The sequence below is a fragment of the Pristiophorus japonicus genome, chromosome 3, assembly GCF_044704955.1.
Source record: "Pristiophorus japonicus isolate sPriJap1 chromosome 3, sPriJap1.hap1, whole genome shotgun sequence".
Taxonomy (NCBI): Eukaryota; Metazoa; Chordata; class Chondrichthyes; family Pristiophoridae; genus Pristiophorus; species Pristiophorus japonicus.
Genome location: NC_091979.1, coordinates 223,288,813 through 223,305,310, shown reverse-complemented (window position 1 = coordinate 223,305,310; position 16,498 = coordinate 223,288,813). Strand labels below are relative to the sequence as shown.

At 49.5% G+C, this 16,498-nt stretch overlaps 1 protein-coding gene across 3 annotated transcripts in view; it reads right to left on the bottom strand.

Moving 5' to 3' along the window:
- Positions 1-380: 380 nt before the first annotated feature.
- LOC139260126 (E3 ubiquitin-protein ligase BRE1A-like) overlaps positions 381-16,498 on the bottom strand; it is a 94,477-nt gene continuing 78,359 nt past the window's right edge. For all 3 annotated transcript variants that reach the window (XM_070876313.1, XM_070876315.1, XM_070876314.1), the window contains 4 exons: positions 16,127-16,252; positions 15,284-15,424; positions 1,964-2,065; positions 381-1,432 (listed from right to left, as the gene is read on the bottom strand). In XM_070876313.1, coding sequence (XP_070732414.1) covers positions 1,256-1,432; positions 1,964-2,065; positions 15,284-15,424; positions 16,127-16,252 — 546 coding nt within the window. In that variant the 3' untranslated portion in view covers positions 381-1,255. The remainder of the gene's footprint in view (positions 1,433-1,963; positions 2,066-15,283; positions 15,425-16,126; positions 16,253-16,498) is intronic.

Here is a 16,498-nt window from a genome sequence, read left to right as displayed (position 1 = left end):
GCCTGTCTATATCCCTTTGCAGATTTTTTGTGTCCTCACAATTTGCTTTCCCACCCATCTTTGTATCATCAGCAAACTTGGCTACATTACCCTCAGTCCATTCATCCAAGTCATTAATATAGATTATAAATAGTTGAGGACCCAGTAAGATCCCTGTGGTAACCGAATAGAGGGTTATGCTGATAGGGTGTGATAAAGAGAGGGGTGGGAGAGGCTTGTGTGGAGCATAAACTCTGGCATGGACCTGTTGGGCCAAGTGGCCTGTTTCCGTGCTGTAGTCTTGATGTTATTGGAGACCAAAACTGGACGCAGAGACTCCTGTGGATTGCGTTTGAGATAGCAGTGAGGCACCTTTGGTACAAACACGCTCCAGGCTTCGCTTCTTAAATCACACGTTTATTCAGGTCGTCAACCTTGCAACAAAAACAAAACTACAAACCACGACCCCCGCCTGCGTCCTTTATTTGAAGACAAATAACCCTACATCGGCAAGGTGGGGGAAATTGCGCAGAGAGGGGATGATTTCTTTTCACCCATTCGGAACTCAGTTGGCGGCATCCAAACATTTCAAATTCGTGATGGGAAGGATGAAGGTGGGGAAGGTATTAAAGGGAACTGATAGAGAGAAACTATTTCCACTGGTTGGGATTCTAGGACCAGGAACATTGTCGAAAAATTAGAGCTAGATCTTTCAGGAATGAAATTAGGAAACACTTCGACACAAAGGGTGGTAGAAGTTTGGAATTTTCTTCTACAAACGGCAATTGATGGAAGGTTGATTATTAATTTTAAATTAAAGATTGATATATTTCTATTAACCAAAGGTATGAAGGGATATGGGCCAAAGACGGGTATATGGAGTTAAGTGGTAGATCAACCATTGAATAGTGGAACAGGCTCGAGTGGTTGAATGGACTCCTCCCGTTCCTATCTTCCTATGTGGGGCTTTTAAATTTGGTTGCTAAAGCTCGTGACCACCAAATGGGGGGGGGGTACATTTGAAAGGAGAAAGGAGGAGGGGGTGGGTGAGGGGATGAAGGGAGTTGATGGAAACCAAAGGTTGCCTGGAGGTATCGCCGACATTTCAAAGATGCCGTAGGAGGAAGATTTTTAAAGTTGGTCAATGAATCCTGTGACTGCAACGAATGAGGGTACACTTCGAATGGGGAGGGGCAGAGGAAGCGGGCGGAGGAGTTGACGTTAGAAGCCGCGCTCCCCGAGGGAGGCGGGGAGAGAGTGAGGGAGGCAGGGGCTCTCAGCCAATGTAGATGCGGTGGAAGTCGTTGGCGCCGAAGGCAGCATTGCACTTGGGGCACTTGCGCTGTCGCGTGTCATAGCGCGTCTTGACGCACTCGAAGCAGAAGACGTGGAAGCACTTGGTCAGCACCGCGTCCTTCTTCCGCATGTTGCAGCAGGGGCAGGTCAGTTTGGCCTGTCCCGAGGGAAGGGGGAGAGAGAGAAAGAGAGCACAACTTGAGATATCCAAGACGCCCTCTCTTACCCTTCAAAACACCTCCATCCCCTGAAAATATGGACCCGCCCAAACAATGCTTAAACTCCCAGACTCCCATAAAGTGGATCGACCCCATCCCCCACCAAGAAAATGGACCATCCCTGTTGTCCCCCAGCTCCAAAAATGGACAGATATGGCTCCCACCTTCAAAAAAGGAACTGTTCCTATTCAAAGTGCTAACACCTGGGAAATTACCCAACCCGGAACCGTCCCCCCCCTCCGCACTCTGAAAAAAATGGACTGGCCTCGTCTAAAAAGAATTAACCCCAGGAAGTTGGCTCCATCCATTTCCCTCCTTCAAAAATTGGACTGGTCGGGGCCAAACACCAAGTCCTCCCGGGAAAGAAAATGGACTGGTCGTGACTCTCCCCTTCCCCGCGGACTATGGGCCGATCCAGCTCCTCCTTCCCCGGTCCCACAGAATTGTCTGCTCCGTGGGTCGGCACCTACCTTGTAATCTTTGATCTCCTCCATCAGGATATCATCGCAGTTGGTGAACAGTTCGGGTTTCTTCTGCTTCTCCAGCTTGCGGCGCAGCTTCGAGATATCTTCCTAAAACCGGGGAGGTGGGACAAACATAGAACATAGAAAATAGTTGCAGAAGTAGGCCATTCGGCCCTTCGAGCCTGCACCACCATTCAATAAGATCATGGCTGATCATTCCCTCAGTCCCCTTTCCTGCTTTCTCTCCATACCCCTTGATCCCCTTAGCCGTAACTCCCTCTTGAATATATCCAATGAACTGGCATCAACAACTCTCTGCGATAGGGAATTCTACAGGTTAACAACTCTCTGAGTGAAGAAGTTTCTCCTCATCTCAGTCCTAAATGGCCTACCCCTTATCCTATGACTGTCACCCTGGTTCTGGACTTCTCTAACATCGAGAACATTCTTCCCGCATCTAACCTGTCCCGTCCCATCAGAATCTTATATATTTCTATGAGATCCCCTCTCATCCTTCTAAACTCCAATGTATAAAGGCCCAGTTGATCCAGTCTCTCCTCATATGTCAGTCCTGCCATCCCGGGAATCTGGTGAACCTTCGCTGCACTCCCTCAATAGCAAGAACGTTCTTCTTCAGATTAGCAGACCAAAACTGAACACAATATTCCAGATGAGGCCTCACCAAGGCCCTGTACAACTGCAGTAAGACCTCCCTGCTCCTATACTCAAATCCCCTAGCTATGAAGGTCAACATACCATTTGCCTTCCTCACCGCCTGCTGTACCTGTATGCCAACTTTCAATGACTGATGAATCATGACACCCAGGTCTCGTTGCACCTCCCCTGTCCTAATCTGCTGCCATTCAGATAATATTCTGTCTTCGTGTTTTTGCCCCTAAAGTGGATAACCTCACATTTATCCACATTATACTGCATCTGCCATGCATTTTCCCACTCACCTAACCTGTCCAAGTCACCCTGCAGCCTCCTAGTGTCCCCCTCGCAGCTCACACCACCACCCAGTTTAGTGTCATCTGCAAACTTGGAGATATTACACTCAATTCCTTCATCCAAATCATCGATGTATATTGTAAAGAGCTGGGGTCCCAGTACTGAGCCCTGTGGCACTCCACTAGTCACTGCCTGCCATTCTGAAAAGGACCCGTTTATCCCGACTCTCTGCTTCCTGTCTGCCAACCAGTTCTCTATCCACGTCAGTATGTTACCCCCAATGCCATGTGCTTTGATTTTACACAACAATCTCTTGTGTGGGACCTTGTCAAAAGCCTTTTGAAAGTCCAAATACGCCTGATCCACTGGTTCTCCCTTGTCCACTCTACTAGTTACATCCTTAAAAAATTTCAGAAGACTTGTCAAGCATGATTTCCCCTTCAGAAATCCATGCTGACTTGGACCGATCCTGTCACTGCTTTCCAAATGCACTGCTATTTCAATCCTTAATAATTGATTCCAACATTTTCCCCATTACTGATGTCAGGCTAACCGGTCTGTGATTACCCGCTTTCTCTCCCTCCTTTTTTAAAAAGTGGTATTACATTAGCTACCCTCCAGTCCATAGGAACTGATCCAGCGTCGATAGACTGTTGGAAAATGATCGCCAATGCATCCACTATTTCTAGGGCAACTTCCTTAAGTACTCTGGGATGCAGACTATCAGGCCTCGGGGATTTATCGGCCTTCAATCCCATCAATTTCCCTCATACAATTTCCTGCCTAAAAAGGATATCCTTCAGTTCCTCCTTTTCACTAGACACTCGGTCCCTTAGAATTTCCAGAAGGTTATTTGTGTCTTCCTTCGTGAAGACAGAACCAAAATATTTGTTCAATTGGTTTGCCATTTCTTTGTTCCCCATTATAAATTCACCTGAATCCGACTGCAAAGGACCTACGTTTGTCTTCACTAATCTTTTTCTCTTCACATATCTATAGAAGCTTTTGCAGTCAGTTTTTATACTCCCGGCAAGCTTCTTCTCGTACTCTATTTTCCCCCTCTTAATTAAACCCTTTGTCCACTTCTGCTAAATTCTAAATTTCTCCCAGTCCTCAGGTTTGTTGCTTTTTCTGGCAAATTTATATGCTCTTCCTTGGATTTAACACTATCCTTAATTTCCCTTGTTAGCCACCTTCTCCGTTTTATTTTTACTCCAGACAGGGATGTACAATTGCTGAAGTTCATCCATGTGATCTTTAAATGTTTGCCATTGCCTATCCACCTGTCAACCCTTTAAGTATCATTTGCCAGTCTATTCTAGCCAATTCACACCTCAAACCATCGAAGTTACCTTTCCTTAAGTTCAGGACCCTAGTTTCTGAATTAACTGTGTCACTCTCCATCTTAATAAAGAATTCTACCATGTTATGGTCACTCTTCCCCAAGGGGCCTCGCACAACAAGACTGCTAATTAGTCCTTTCTCATTACACATCACCCAGTCTAGGATGGCCAGCTCCCTAGTTGCTCCTCGACATATTGATTTAGAAAACCATCCCTAATACACTCCAGGAAATCCTCCAACAAAAAACACATTTCACTATTCCAGTCCGCCCGGGGGGGAATCAGAAACTGACAACTCACCCTCCGAGATACACTGCTGGGAGCAGTGTGCAGTGTAGGGGGAGCTTTACTCTGTATCTCACCCGTGCTGTACCTGCCCCGGGAGTGTGTGACGGGACAGTATAGAGGGAGCGACACCCTATATTGAACCTGTGCTGTATCTGCCCTGGGAGTGTTTGAGGGGACAGTGTAGATGGCGCTTTACACCGTTTCTAACCTGTGCTGTCCCTGCCCTGGGAGTGTTTGAGGGAGCAGGGTGGAGTGAGCTTTACCCTGTATCATTTCTGTGTTGCAGCTGCCATGGCTGTGCTTGATAGGACAAGGCAGAGGGAACTTTACTCTGTATCTAACATGTGCTGTACTTGCCACGGGACTGTGTAGAGGGAGCTTTGCTCTGTATCTAACTTGTGCTGTACCTGCCCTGGGAGTGTTTGATAGGACAGTGTAGAGGGAGTTTCACTCTGTATCTAACCGGAGCTGTTCCTGTCATGCAAGTGTTTGATGGGACATTGTAGATGGAGCTTTACTCTGTATCTCACCTGTGCTGTGCCTGGCCTGCGAATGTTTGATGGGACTGTGCAGAGGGAGCTTTACTCTGTATCCAACTGTGCTGTTCCTACTCTGGGAGTGTTTGATGGGACAATGTAGATGGATCTGTACTCCGTATGTAACCCGTGCTGTGCCTGCCCTGCAAATATTTGATGGGACAGTGCAGTGTGACCTTTACTCTGTAGGTGAAGATGGCGGATGCGATAGCAGCTCTCTAGGGAGCTCTCCCCGAACAAGCCTTCATCTGACTATCTGATGCCTTCTTCCACCTCTCTCTCCCTCAAACCTCTCCCCCCGTCATTAGCTATGTCCCCTCTGGTCCTGACTCCAACCCTCAAAGTACTCTACCTACCCCTAAAACCGTGCTCAAGGGCCCAGTGCTCATCCCCCACCGGCGGCCTATCTTCCAGGCCGAACTCGCTGCCAAATCCCTCCAGTTGGACCCTCGCTTCTCGCCCCCCACGGACGATTCAGATGCTCCAAGCAAGCCCCGGCGATCTCAGCGGCGGTGAACCTTCGACCAGCTTCAAAAACAGGTTTGGGCCTACCTCACGCGCGAGCCTTCCCTCTGGGCCTCCATCCATCGATGATGTCCGGGTCTCCCTTCCTCCGGCGATGTCCCAGCCTTCCTTCACCCATCGACGATGACCGGGCCTCCCTTCCTCCGGCAACGTCCTGGCCTTTCTTCCTCCAGCGACGCTCTGGCCTCCCCCTGGCTGCTGGCCCCACTAAACGGCAGAGTCTCTGTCGAGCACGTGGTGTGCCCAATGGCTGTGGTCGCCATGACCTCTCCTCCTTCCACAAAATGGACCGACTTTCCAAATGCCTGCCCCTAGCCAGGCCTCGGATCACCTACCATCTCACCGAAGGGTGCTGCTCAGCGCCGAGCTTACCGCCCACATCTCGCCGCAGGCAATTAGGCTCATACAGCAGTGCCTGGTCTCTAGTCTTGGACCCCCTTGTCACTGGACCAAGACCTTGCTCAGCTAAGCCCCTGTGGTAACTGATTGCAACGACCACCCCACGTTAAAAGAACTCAAGCACAGGCACCTTCCACCATTCAATATGAAGTTCGGTACCTGGAACGTCAGGACCCTCATGGACAACTCCAACGCCACTCCGCCATCGTTGCCCGGGAACTTAAGACGCTTCGATGTCGACATCGCCGCCCCAAGCGATATCCGGCGGGCAGGGGAAGACCAGCTCAAGGGACAAGGTGGAGGTTACACTTTCTTCTGGAAAGGCAAACCAGAGGAAGAACGCCGCCTCCACGGAGTCGGTTTCACTATCAAGAACGAGTTGGTCGACCGCCTCAGACTCCCCCTGCGGGATTAACGAACGTCTCATGACTCTCCGACTCACCCTATCCCAGAACCAGTGCCACAGTCATCAGTGCGTATGCCCCAACACTCAATGAAACAGATGAGACCAAAGAGGGTTTTTACTCCAGCCTCGAAAAATCCCTGTCCAAACTGATCCTCCTCAGTGACTTCAACGCCAGGGTCGGCAAGGACACAGCCCTCTGGGGAGAGGTAATCGGCAGAGAGAGGGTAGGGAAAACCAATTGCAGCGGTACACTGCTCCTGACAAAATGTCTAGAACACGACCTTGTCATCACCAACACCTTGTTCTGCCACAGGGACAAGTACAAGGCATCGTGGCAACACCCTCACTCCAAACACTGGCACCTGCTTGACTATGTCATCGTCCGAGCCAGGGATCGCAAGGACGTGTGCATCACCCGCGCCATGACAGGAGTCGACGACTGCTGGACGGACCACCGCCTAATCCGTTCCATTATCAACCTCAACATAGCCGCAAAAGCGGCGATGGCAGCAGAAGCAGTGTCGCAAAAAAAAATCAATGTCGAGGCACTCAAAGACCCAGCTAAGAGAGCCCTATTCAGCCAGCGGCTCACTGTTAACTTGGCGACCCTCGATGATCCTGAGATGCAGAATGCCCACAGCGCTTGGTCTGCCCACCATAACCAGTGCCTGTGAAGAGACGCTCAGTCACTCAACCTGGAGTATGACCAGGAGATCCAAGAGCTAATAAATTGCAAGCGCCGGGCTCTTCTGAACCTAAAACAAGCCAACTCGGGAGCAGCATTACAGGCGGCTTAAGGCCGAGGTCCAACAAAAAACTCATGACCTCAAGAATAGATGGGTGGAGAAAGCACAGGCGATTCAGTAGCTGGCCGACAGCCATGATGTGCGAGGATTCTTCACCGCAGTCAAGGCCACCTACGGCCTAAGCACCCAAGGCCCCACCCCACTGCTGGCCAAGAATGGGGAGACATTCATCAAGGACACCGAGGCAGTCAGGACCCGCTGGAAGGAGCAGTTCGAAGATCTCCTTAACCGAGACTCTGCCTTTGAGTTGAGTGTCTTCGATTCCATCCCGCAGCATGCTATCCGCCGCCACCTCAGTAAACCTCCAACACTGCACGAGATAGAAAAGGATATCCGCCAGCTCAAGAACAACAAGGCAACAGGAGCGGGTGGAATCCCCGCTGAGGCACTAAAGTATGGCGGAGAGGCACTATTGGCGTGAATGCATGACCTCATCTCTCATCTGGAAGGAGGCGAGCATGCCGAGAGATCTCAGAGATGCAGTAATCGTGACCATCTTTAAAAAAGGGGACAAGTCCGACTGCGGCAACTACAGAGGAATTTCACTGTTATCAGCCACTGGGAAAGCTAGAATCCTCCTCAATCGTCTTCTCCTTGTAGCTAAGGAGCTCCTCCCGGAGTCACAGTGTGGATTTCGTCCATTACGGGGCACCACAGACATGATCTTCACGGCGCAAAAACTACAAGAAAAATGCAGGGAACAGCACCAACCCTTGTGCATGGTCATGAGGTCATGCACTTTGGCAGAAAAAAATCAAAGAGCAAGTTATTATTTAAATGGAGAAAGACTGGAAGTACAGCAGGACCTGGGGGTACTTGTGCATGAAACACAAAAGGATAGTATGCAGGTACAGTGAGTGATCAGGAAGGCCAATGGAATCTTGGCCTTTATTGCAAAGGGGATGGAGTATAAAAGCAGAGAAGTCTTGCTACAGCTATACAGCATATTGGTGAGGCCACACCTGGAATACTGCATGCAGTTTTGGTTTCCATATTTACAAAAGGATATACTTGCTTTGGAGGCAGTTCAGAGAAGGTTCATTAGGTTGATTCCGGAGATGAGGGGGTTGACTTATGAGGAAAGATTGAGTAGGTTGGGCCTCTACTCATTGGAATTCAGAATGATGAGAAGTGATCTTATCAAAATGTATAAGATTATAAGGGGGCTTGACAAGGTGGATGCAGAGAGGATGTTTCCACTGATGGGGGAGACTAGAACTAGAGGGCATGATCTTAGAATAAGGGTCTGCCCATTTAAAACTGAGATGAGGAGAAATTTCTTCTCTCAGAGGGTTGTAAATCTGTGGAATTCGCTGCCTCAGAGAGCTGTGAAAGCTGGGTCATTGAATAAATTTAAGACAGAAATAGACAGTTTCTTAAACGATAAGGGGATAAGGGGTTATGGGGAGTGGGCAGGGAAGTGGAGCTGAGTCCATGATCAGATCAGCCATGATCTTATTGAATGGCGGAGCAGGCTCGAGAGGTCGTGTGGCCTACTCCTCTTCCTATTTCTTATGTTCTTATGGCCTTCTTTGACCTTACAAAGGCCTCTGACACTGTCAACTGCATGGGACTATGGAGTGTCCTCCTCTGTTTCGGCTACCTCTAAACATTTGTCGCCATCCTCCGCCTGCTCCACAATGACGAGCAGGCTGTGATCCTGACCAACGGATCCATCACAGACCCAATCCACGTCCGGACCGGAGTCAAGCAGGGCTGCGTTATCGTGCCAACCCTCGTCTCGATCTTCCTCACTGCAATGCTCCACCTCACACTCAACAAGCTCCCCGCTGGAGTTGAACTAAACTACAGAATCAGTGGGAACCTGTTCAACCTTCGTCATCTCCAGGCTAGGTCCAAGACCGTCGCAACCTCTGTCGTCCCAACGAACTACAGTACGCGGACGATGCCTGTGTCTGCGCACATTCAGAGATTGAACTTCAAGTCATCGTCAACATCTTCACTGAGGCGTAGGAATGCATGGGCCTTACACTAAACATCCGTGAGACAAAGGTCCTCCACCAACCTGACCCCGCCACACAGCACTGCCCCCCAGTCATCAAGATGCACGGCACGGCCCCGGACAACGTGGACCACTTTCCATACCTTGAGAGTCTATTATCAGCAAGGGCAGACATCGACGACGACGTTTAACACCGCCAGTGCAGCCTTTGGAAGAGAGTGTACGAAGATCAGGCCCTCAAATCTGCCGCCAAGCTCATGGTCTATAGCGTTGTAGTGATACCCGCCCTCCTGTATGGCTTAGCGACGTGGACCAGATACAATAGACCCCTCAAATCGCTGGACAAATACCACCAACGATGTCTCCGCAAGATCCTGCAAATCCCCTGGGAGGACAGACGCATCAACGTTAGCATCCTCGATCTGGCCAACATCCCCAGCATCGAAGCATTGACCACACTTGACCAGCTCTGCTGGGCGGGCCACATTGTTCGCATGCCTGACACAAGATTCCCAAAGCAGAATTCCTACACGGCAAGCGAGCCCCAGGTGGGCAGAGGAAACGTTTTAAGGACCCCCTTAAAGTCTCCTTGATAAAATATAACATCCCCACCAACACCTGGGAATCCCTGGCCAGAGACCGCCCTAAGTGGAGGAAGAGCATCCGGGAGGGCGCTGAGTACCTCGAGTCTCGTCGCCGAGAGCATGCAGAAAACACACGCAGGCAGCGGAAGGAGCGTGCGGCAAAATGGTCCCACCCACCCTTTCCTTCACCGACTGTCTGTCCCACCTGTGACAGAGATTGTAATTCCCGTATTGGACTGTTCAGTCACCTAAGAACTTACTTTTAGAGTGGAAGCAAGTCTTCCGATTTCGAGGGACTGCCTATGATGATGATCTAACCCGTGCTGTACCTGCCCTGGGAGTGTTTGATGGGTCAGTGTTGAAGGTGCTTCACTCTGTATCTAACCAGTGCTATTCACAGTACATAAGAAATAGGAGCAGGTGTAGGCCATACGGCCCCTCGAGCCTGCTCCGCCATTTAATACAATCATGGCTGATCCGACCATGGACTCAGCTCCACTTCCCTGCCCGCTCTCCATAACCCCTTATTCCCTTATCGGTTAAGAAACTGTCTATTTGTCTTAAATTTATTCAATGTTCCAGCTTCCACAGCTCTCTGAGGCAGCGACTTCCACAGATTTACAACCCTCTGAGAGAAATTTCTCCTCTTCTCAGTTTTAAATGGACGGCCCCTTATTCTAAGATTATGTCCTCTAGTTCTAGTCTTCCCTATCAGTGGAAACATCCTCTCTGCATCCACCTTGTCAAATCCCCTCATAATCTTACACGTTTCGATAAGATCACCTCTCATTCTTCTGAATTCCAATAAGTAGAGGCCCAACCTACTCAACCTTTCCTCATAAGTCAACCCCCTCATGCAAGTGTTTGATGGGACAGTATATACGGAGCTTTACACTGTATCTGATTCATTGCTGTACCTGCCCTGGGAGTGTTTGATGGGACATTGTAGATGAGGCTTTACTTTGTATCTCACCTGTCCTGCAAATGTTTGATGGGATAGTGCAATTTGAGCTTTACTCTATATCAAACCCGTGCTTTCCCTGCCCTGGGACTGTTTGATGGGACAATGTTGAGGAAGCTTTACTATTTAGCTCACCTGTGCTGTAACTGCCCTGGGAGTGTTGTATGGGACAGTCTGGAGGGAGCTTTACCCTATATCTAACCCGTGCTATACCTGCCCCAGATGTGTTTGATGGGACAGTGTAGAGGAAGCTTTACTCTGTATCTAACCTGTGCTGTACCTGCTCTGGGAGTTGTTGATAGGCACTGTAGAGGGAACTTTACTCTTTATCCCACCTTCATTGTAACTGCTCTGGGAGTCGTTGATGGGCAGTGTAGAGGGAACTTTCCTCTGTATCTAACCCCGTGCTGTACCTGCCGTGGGAGTGTTTGACGGAATAGTTTTGAGGAAGTTTTACTCTGTATCCCACCTTTGCTGTAGCTACCCTGGGAGTGTTGGATGGGACAGTGTTGAGGGAGATTTACTCTGTATCTAACTCATGGTGTACCTGCCCTGGGAGTGTTGTATGCGACATATGAAGAATCATATAAGTTTACAGCACGGAAGGAGGCCATTTCGGCCCATCGTATCCGCGCCCGCCAACAGGAGGCTATCCAGCTTAATCCCGCTTTCCAGCTCCAGGTCCGTAAAGTGCGCATCCAAGTTCTTTTTAAATGTGGTGAGGGTTTCTGCCTTTACCACCCTTTCAGGCAGTGAGTTCCAGACCCCCACAACCCTCTGCGTGAAGAAATTTCCCCTCAAATCCCCTCTAAACCTTCTACCAATTACTTTAAATTTATGCCTCTTGGTTGTTGATCCCTCTGCTAAGGGAAATAGGCCCTTTCTATCCAGTATATCTAGTCCCCTCATAATTTTATACACCTCAATGAGGTCTCCCCTCAGCCTCCTCTGTTCCAAGGAAAACGAACCAAGCCTATCCATTCTGTCCTCATAGCTAAGATTCTCCACTCACGCAACATCCTCGTAAATCTCCTCTATATCCTCTCCAGTGCAATCACATCCTTCCTGTAATGCGGTGACTAGAATTGCACGCAGTACTCCAGCTGTGGCCTAACCAGTGTTTTATACAGTTTATGCATAATCCACCTGCTCTTATATTCAACGTCTCGGCTAATAAAGGCAAGCATTCCGTATGCCTTCTTAACCATCTTATCCACCTGGCCTGATACCTTCAGGGATCTGCGGACATGCACTCCCAGGTCCCTTTGTTTCTCTACACTTCTCAATGTCCTACCATTTAATGTGTATTCCCTTTCATTGTTAGCCCTACTCAAATGCATTACCATACTTCTCTGGATTAGATTCCATTTTGCCACTGTTGTGCCCACCCGACCAGTTGATTGATATCTTCCTGCTGTCCGCGGCTTTCTTCTTCATTATCACTTACAAGCCTATTTTTGTATCATCCGCAAACTTCTTAATCGTACTCCCTATAATTCAAGTCTAGATCATTGATGTATACCACAAAAAGCAAGGGTCCTAGCACTGAGCCCTGCAGAACCCCACTGGAAACATCCTTCCAGTCACAAAAACACCCATCAACCGTTACCCTTTGCTTCCTGCCCCAGAGCCAATTTTGGATCCAACTTGCCACTTTGGCCTGGATCCCATGGGCTTTTACTTTCGTGACCAGGCTGTCATGTGGGACCTTATCAAAAGCTTTGCTAAAATCCATATACACTACATCATACGCACTGTCCTTATCAACCCTCCAGGTTACCTCCTCGAAAAATTCAATCAAGTTAGTCAGACACTAATCCGTGTCCCTTAACAAATCCGTGCTGACTGTCCTTGATTAATCCATGATTTGTAAATGTAGATTTATCCTGTCCTTCAGGATTTTTTTCCAATAATTTTCCCACAACTGAGGTTAGGCTGACTGGCCTGTATCCCTTTCTCCCTTCTTAAACAAAGGTACCACATTAGCAGTCCTCCAGTTCTCTGGTACCACACCTGAAGCCAGAGAGGATTTGAAAATGATGGTCAAAGCCTCTGCTATTTCCCCTTTTGCTTCACTTAACAGCCTGGGATACATTTCAACTGTGCCTGGGGACTTATCAAATTTGAGAGATGCTAAACCCCTTAACACCTCCTCTCTCACTATGTTTATTTCATCTAATATTTCACACTCCTCCTCCTCGATAGCAGCGTTTGCATCGCCCTTCTCTTTTGTGGAAATAGGTGCAAAGTATTCATGAAGAATCATACCCACAGATACAGAGTAAAGATGCTCTACACAATCCCATCAAACACTCCCAGGGCAGGTACAGCATACAGCTTTACTATGCATCTAACCTGTGCTGCACTTGCCCTGGATGTGATGGAGGGGAAAGTGAAGAGGGTGCTTTACTCTGTATCTAACCTGTGCTATCCCTGCCCTGGAAGTGTTTGATGGGACAGTGTAGACAGAACTTTACTCTGTATCTAACCCATGAGGTACCTGCCCTGGAAGTGTTTGATGGAACAGTGTAGAGGAGGCATTACTCTGTATGTCACGCGTGCTGTACCTGCCCTGGGAGTGTTGTATTGGGGCAGTCTGGTGGGAGCTCTACTGTGTAAGTAACCCGTGCTGTACTTGCCGTGGGTGTGATGGATAGGACAGTCCAGAGGGAGCTTTACTCTGTATCTAATCCATGCTGTGTCTTCCCTGCGAATGTTTCATGGAGAGTGCAGTGTGAGCTTTACTCTATATTTCACCTGCGCTGTAACTGCCCTGGGAGTCTTTGATGGGACAGTGTAGAGGGAGCTTTACTCTGTATCTAAACTGTGCTGTACCTGTCCTAGGAGTGTTGATCGGACAGTGTAGAGGGAGCATTACTCTGTATGTCACGCGTACTGTCCCTGCCTTGGGAGTGTTTGATGGGAAATTGTAGATGGAGCTTTATTGTGTATCGAACCCATGTGGTACCTGCTCTGGAAGTGTTTGATGGGACAGTGTAGAGGGAGCTTTACTCTGTATCTAACCCGTGCTGTACCTGTCCTGGGAGTGTTTGATGGGACAGTGTAGAGGGAGCTTTACTCTGTATCTAATCCTGCTGTACCTGTCCTGGGAGTGTTTGATGGGCCGGTGTAGAGGGAGCATTTTTCTGTATCTGACCCGTGCTGTACCTGCCCTGGGAGTGTTTTGATGGGACAGTGCAGAGGGAGCTTTACTCTGTTTCTAACCCCTGCTGTACCTGCTCTGGGAGTGTGTGACGGGACTGTGTAGAGGGAGCTTTACTCTGCATATCACCCGTGCTGTACCTGCCCTGGGAGTGTTTGATGGGAAATTGTAGATGGAGCTTTATTCTTTATCTCACCTGCGCTGTAACTGCCCTGGGAATGTTTGATGGGACAGTGTAAAGAGAGCTTTACTCTATTTCTAACCCGTGCTGTGCTTGCCCTGTGAATGTTTGATGGGACAGTTTTGAGGAAGCTTTACTCTGTTTCTCACCCATGCTGTAGTTGCCCTGGGAGTGTTTGATTGGACAGTATAGAGGGAGCATTTCTCTGTATCTGACCCGTGCTGTACGTGCCCTGGAAGTGTTTGATGGGACAGTGTAGAGGGAGCGTTACTCTGTATGTAACCCATGCTGTACCTCATAGAATCATAGAAGTTTACAGCACGGAAGGAGGCCATCTCAGCTCACCGTGCTGGCCAACAAGAGGCTATCCAGCCGAATCCCACTTTCCAGTTCTAGGTCTGTAGCCCTGCAGGTTACAGCACTTCAAGTGCCCTTCCAAGTACTTTTTAAATGTGGTGAGGCTTTCTACCTCTACCATCCTGTCAGGCAGTGAGTTCCAGACCCCACAACCCTCTGCATGAAGAAATATCCATTCAAATCCCCTTCTACCAATGACTTTAAATTTATGCCCCTTGGTTGTTGAGTCCTCTGCTAAGGGAAATAGGCCCTTTCTATCCACTATATCCAGGCCCCTCATAATTTTATACACCTCAGAAGATCTCCCCGCAACCTCCTCTGTTCCAAGGAGAACAAACCCAGCCTATCCAATCTGTCCTCATAACTAAGATTCTCCACTCCCGGCAACATTCTCGTAAATCTCCTCTACCCTCTCAAGTGCAATCACGTCCTTTGTGTAATGTGGTGACCAGAACTGCATGCAGTATTCCAGCTGTGGCCTAACCAGTGTTTTATACAGTTCAAGCAAACCCCCTGCACTTATATACTATGCCTCGGCTAATAAAGACAAGCATTCCGTATGCCTTCTTAACCACCTCATCCACCTGGCCTGCTCCCTTCAGGGATCCGTGGACATGCACTCCAAGGTCCCTCTGTTCCTTCACACCTCTCAGTGTCCCACCATTTAATGTGTACCTGCCCTGAGAGTGTTTGATGGGGCAGTGTAGAGTGAGATTTACTCTGTTTCTGACCGGAGCTATACCTGCCCTGGAAGTGTTTGTTGGGACAGTGTTGAGGGAGCTTTACTCTGTAGATGCCCTGGGAGTATTCGATGTCGACACTGGGTTATAAATGTCTCTCACACTAACATCGATCCCGCGCACCTGAGCTCGCTTGTAGTTGAAGGTTTCTTTCTCTCGGCCCACGCTGCTCTCGATGATGTCGTTCTGGACCCCCGAGAGTTTGTTCTGCACCGACTCCAGCTGCATCTTCAGGTCCTCAGCCAGCTGAGCTGCTTCTACTGCCTGTGAGAGAGAGATGACAAGAGGGAAAGAGAAGGGGAGTGAGAGAGAGGGGGAGTCGGAGAAAGGGGGAGTGAGAAAGAAGGGGAGTGAGAAATAGAGTGAGAGCGGAATAAAGAAAGGGGGGAGCAAGAGAGATGGGTAGCGACAGTGCGAGAGAAAGATATGGGATGAGGGAGCAAGAGAGAGAGGGGGAGCGAGAGGGAGATGGGGAGCGAGAGAGAGAGAAGGGGAGCGAGAGAGAGGAGGAGCGAAGGAGCAAGGGAGAGAGGGAGCGAGAGAGAGGGAGCAAGAGAGAGAGAGGAGGAGAGAGGGGCAGCGCGAGGGGAGGGGAGCGAGGGGGGGTGCAAGAGAGAGGGTGAGGGTGAGCGAGGGGTGGGTGCAAGAGAGAGGGGGAGCGAGAGAAAGGGGGAGCGAGAGAAAGGGGGAGCGAGAGAAAGGGGGAGCGAGGGAAAGAGAGGGGGAGCGAGAGGGGACAGCGAGGGAGAGAGGGAGCGAGAGAGATAGCGAGCGAGCGAGAGGGGGGGAAGCGAGAGAGGGAGAAAGATGGAGAGATATCTATTAGAGATCACTGGGTATCTACACTAAAAGCAAGTGTTTGAAGATTGAGGCCCATCAGGAACTCTGACCCGCAGGACTCCGAACATCAGTCGGTTTCAACGAACCTGGGGGTCAATCCACCTGTCCTCTCCCGTCCTCTCTCACCTTGCGTTTGTGCATCTCCAGGGTCTGGGTTCGAAGGGAAAGCTCCTTCTCCATGGTGCTGAGGTTATTCTGCAGCAAGTGCTCCTTCTCCTCCAACTTCTTCACCACCTGCAGCTGGGCATCGACCTGGAGAAAGGGAGAGAATGGAAAGAGAGAGAATGGGAGAGAACAGAGAGAGGGAGGGAGGAAGAGGAGAGAGGAGTGCGAGGGAGAGAGGTTGTAGGTGAGATATTTAATGGAGGGAGCATTGACATTCCCTCCCTGCAGGCTCTGAACTTTGTGCCCTGCAGGCTTTGACCTTTGCTCCCTGCAGGCTCTGACCTTTGCTGCTCGCACGCACTGACCTTTTCTCCCCGCACGCACCGACTTTTG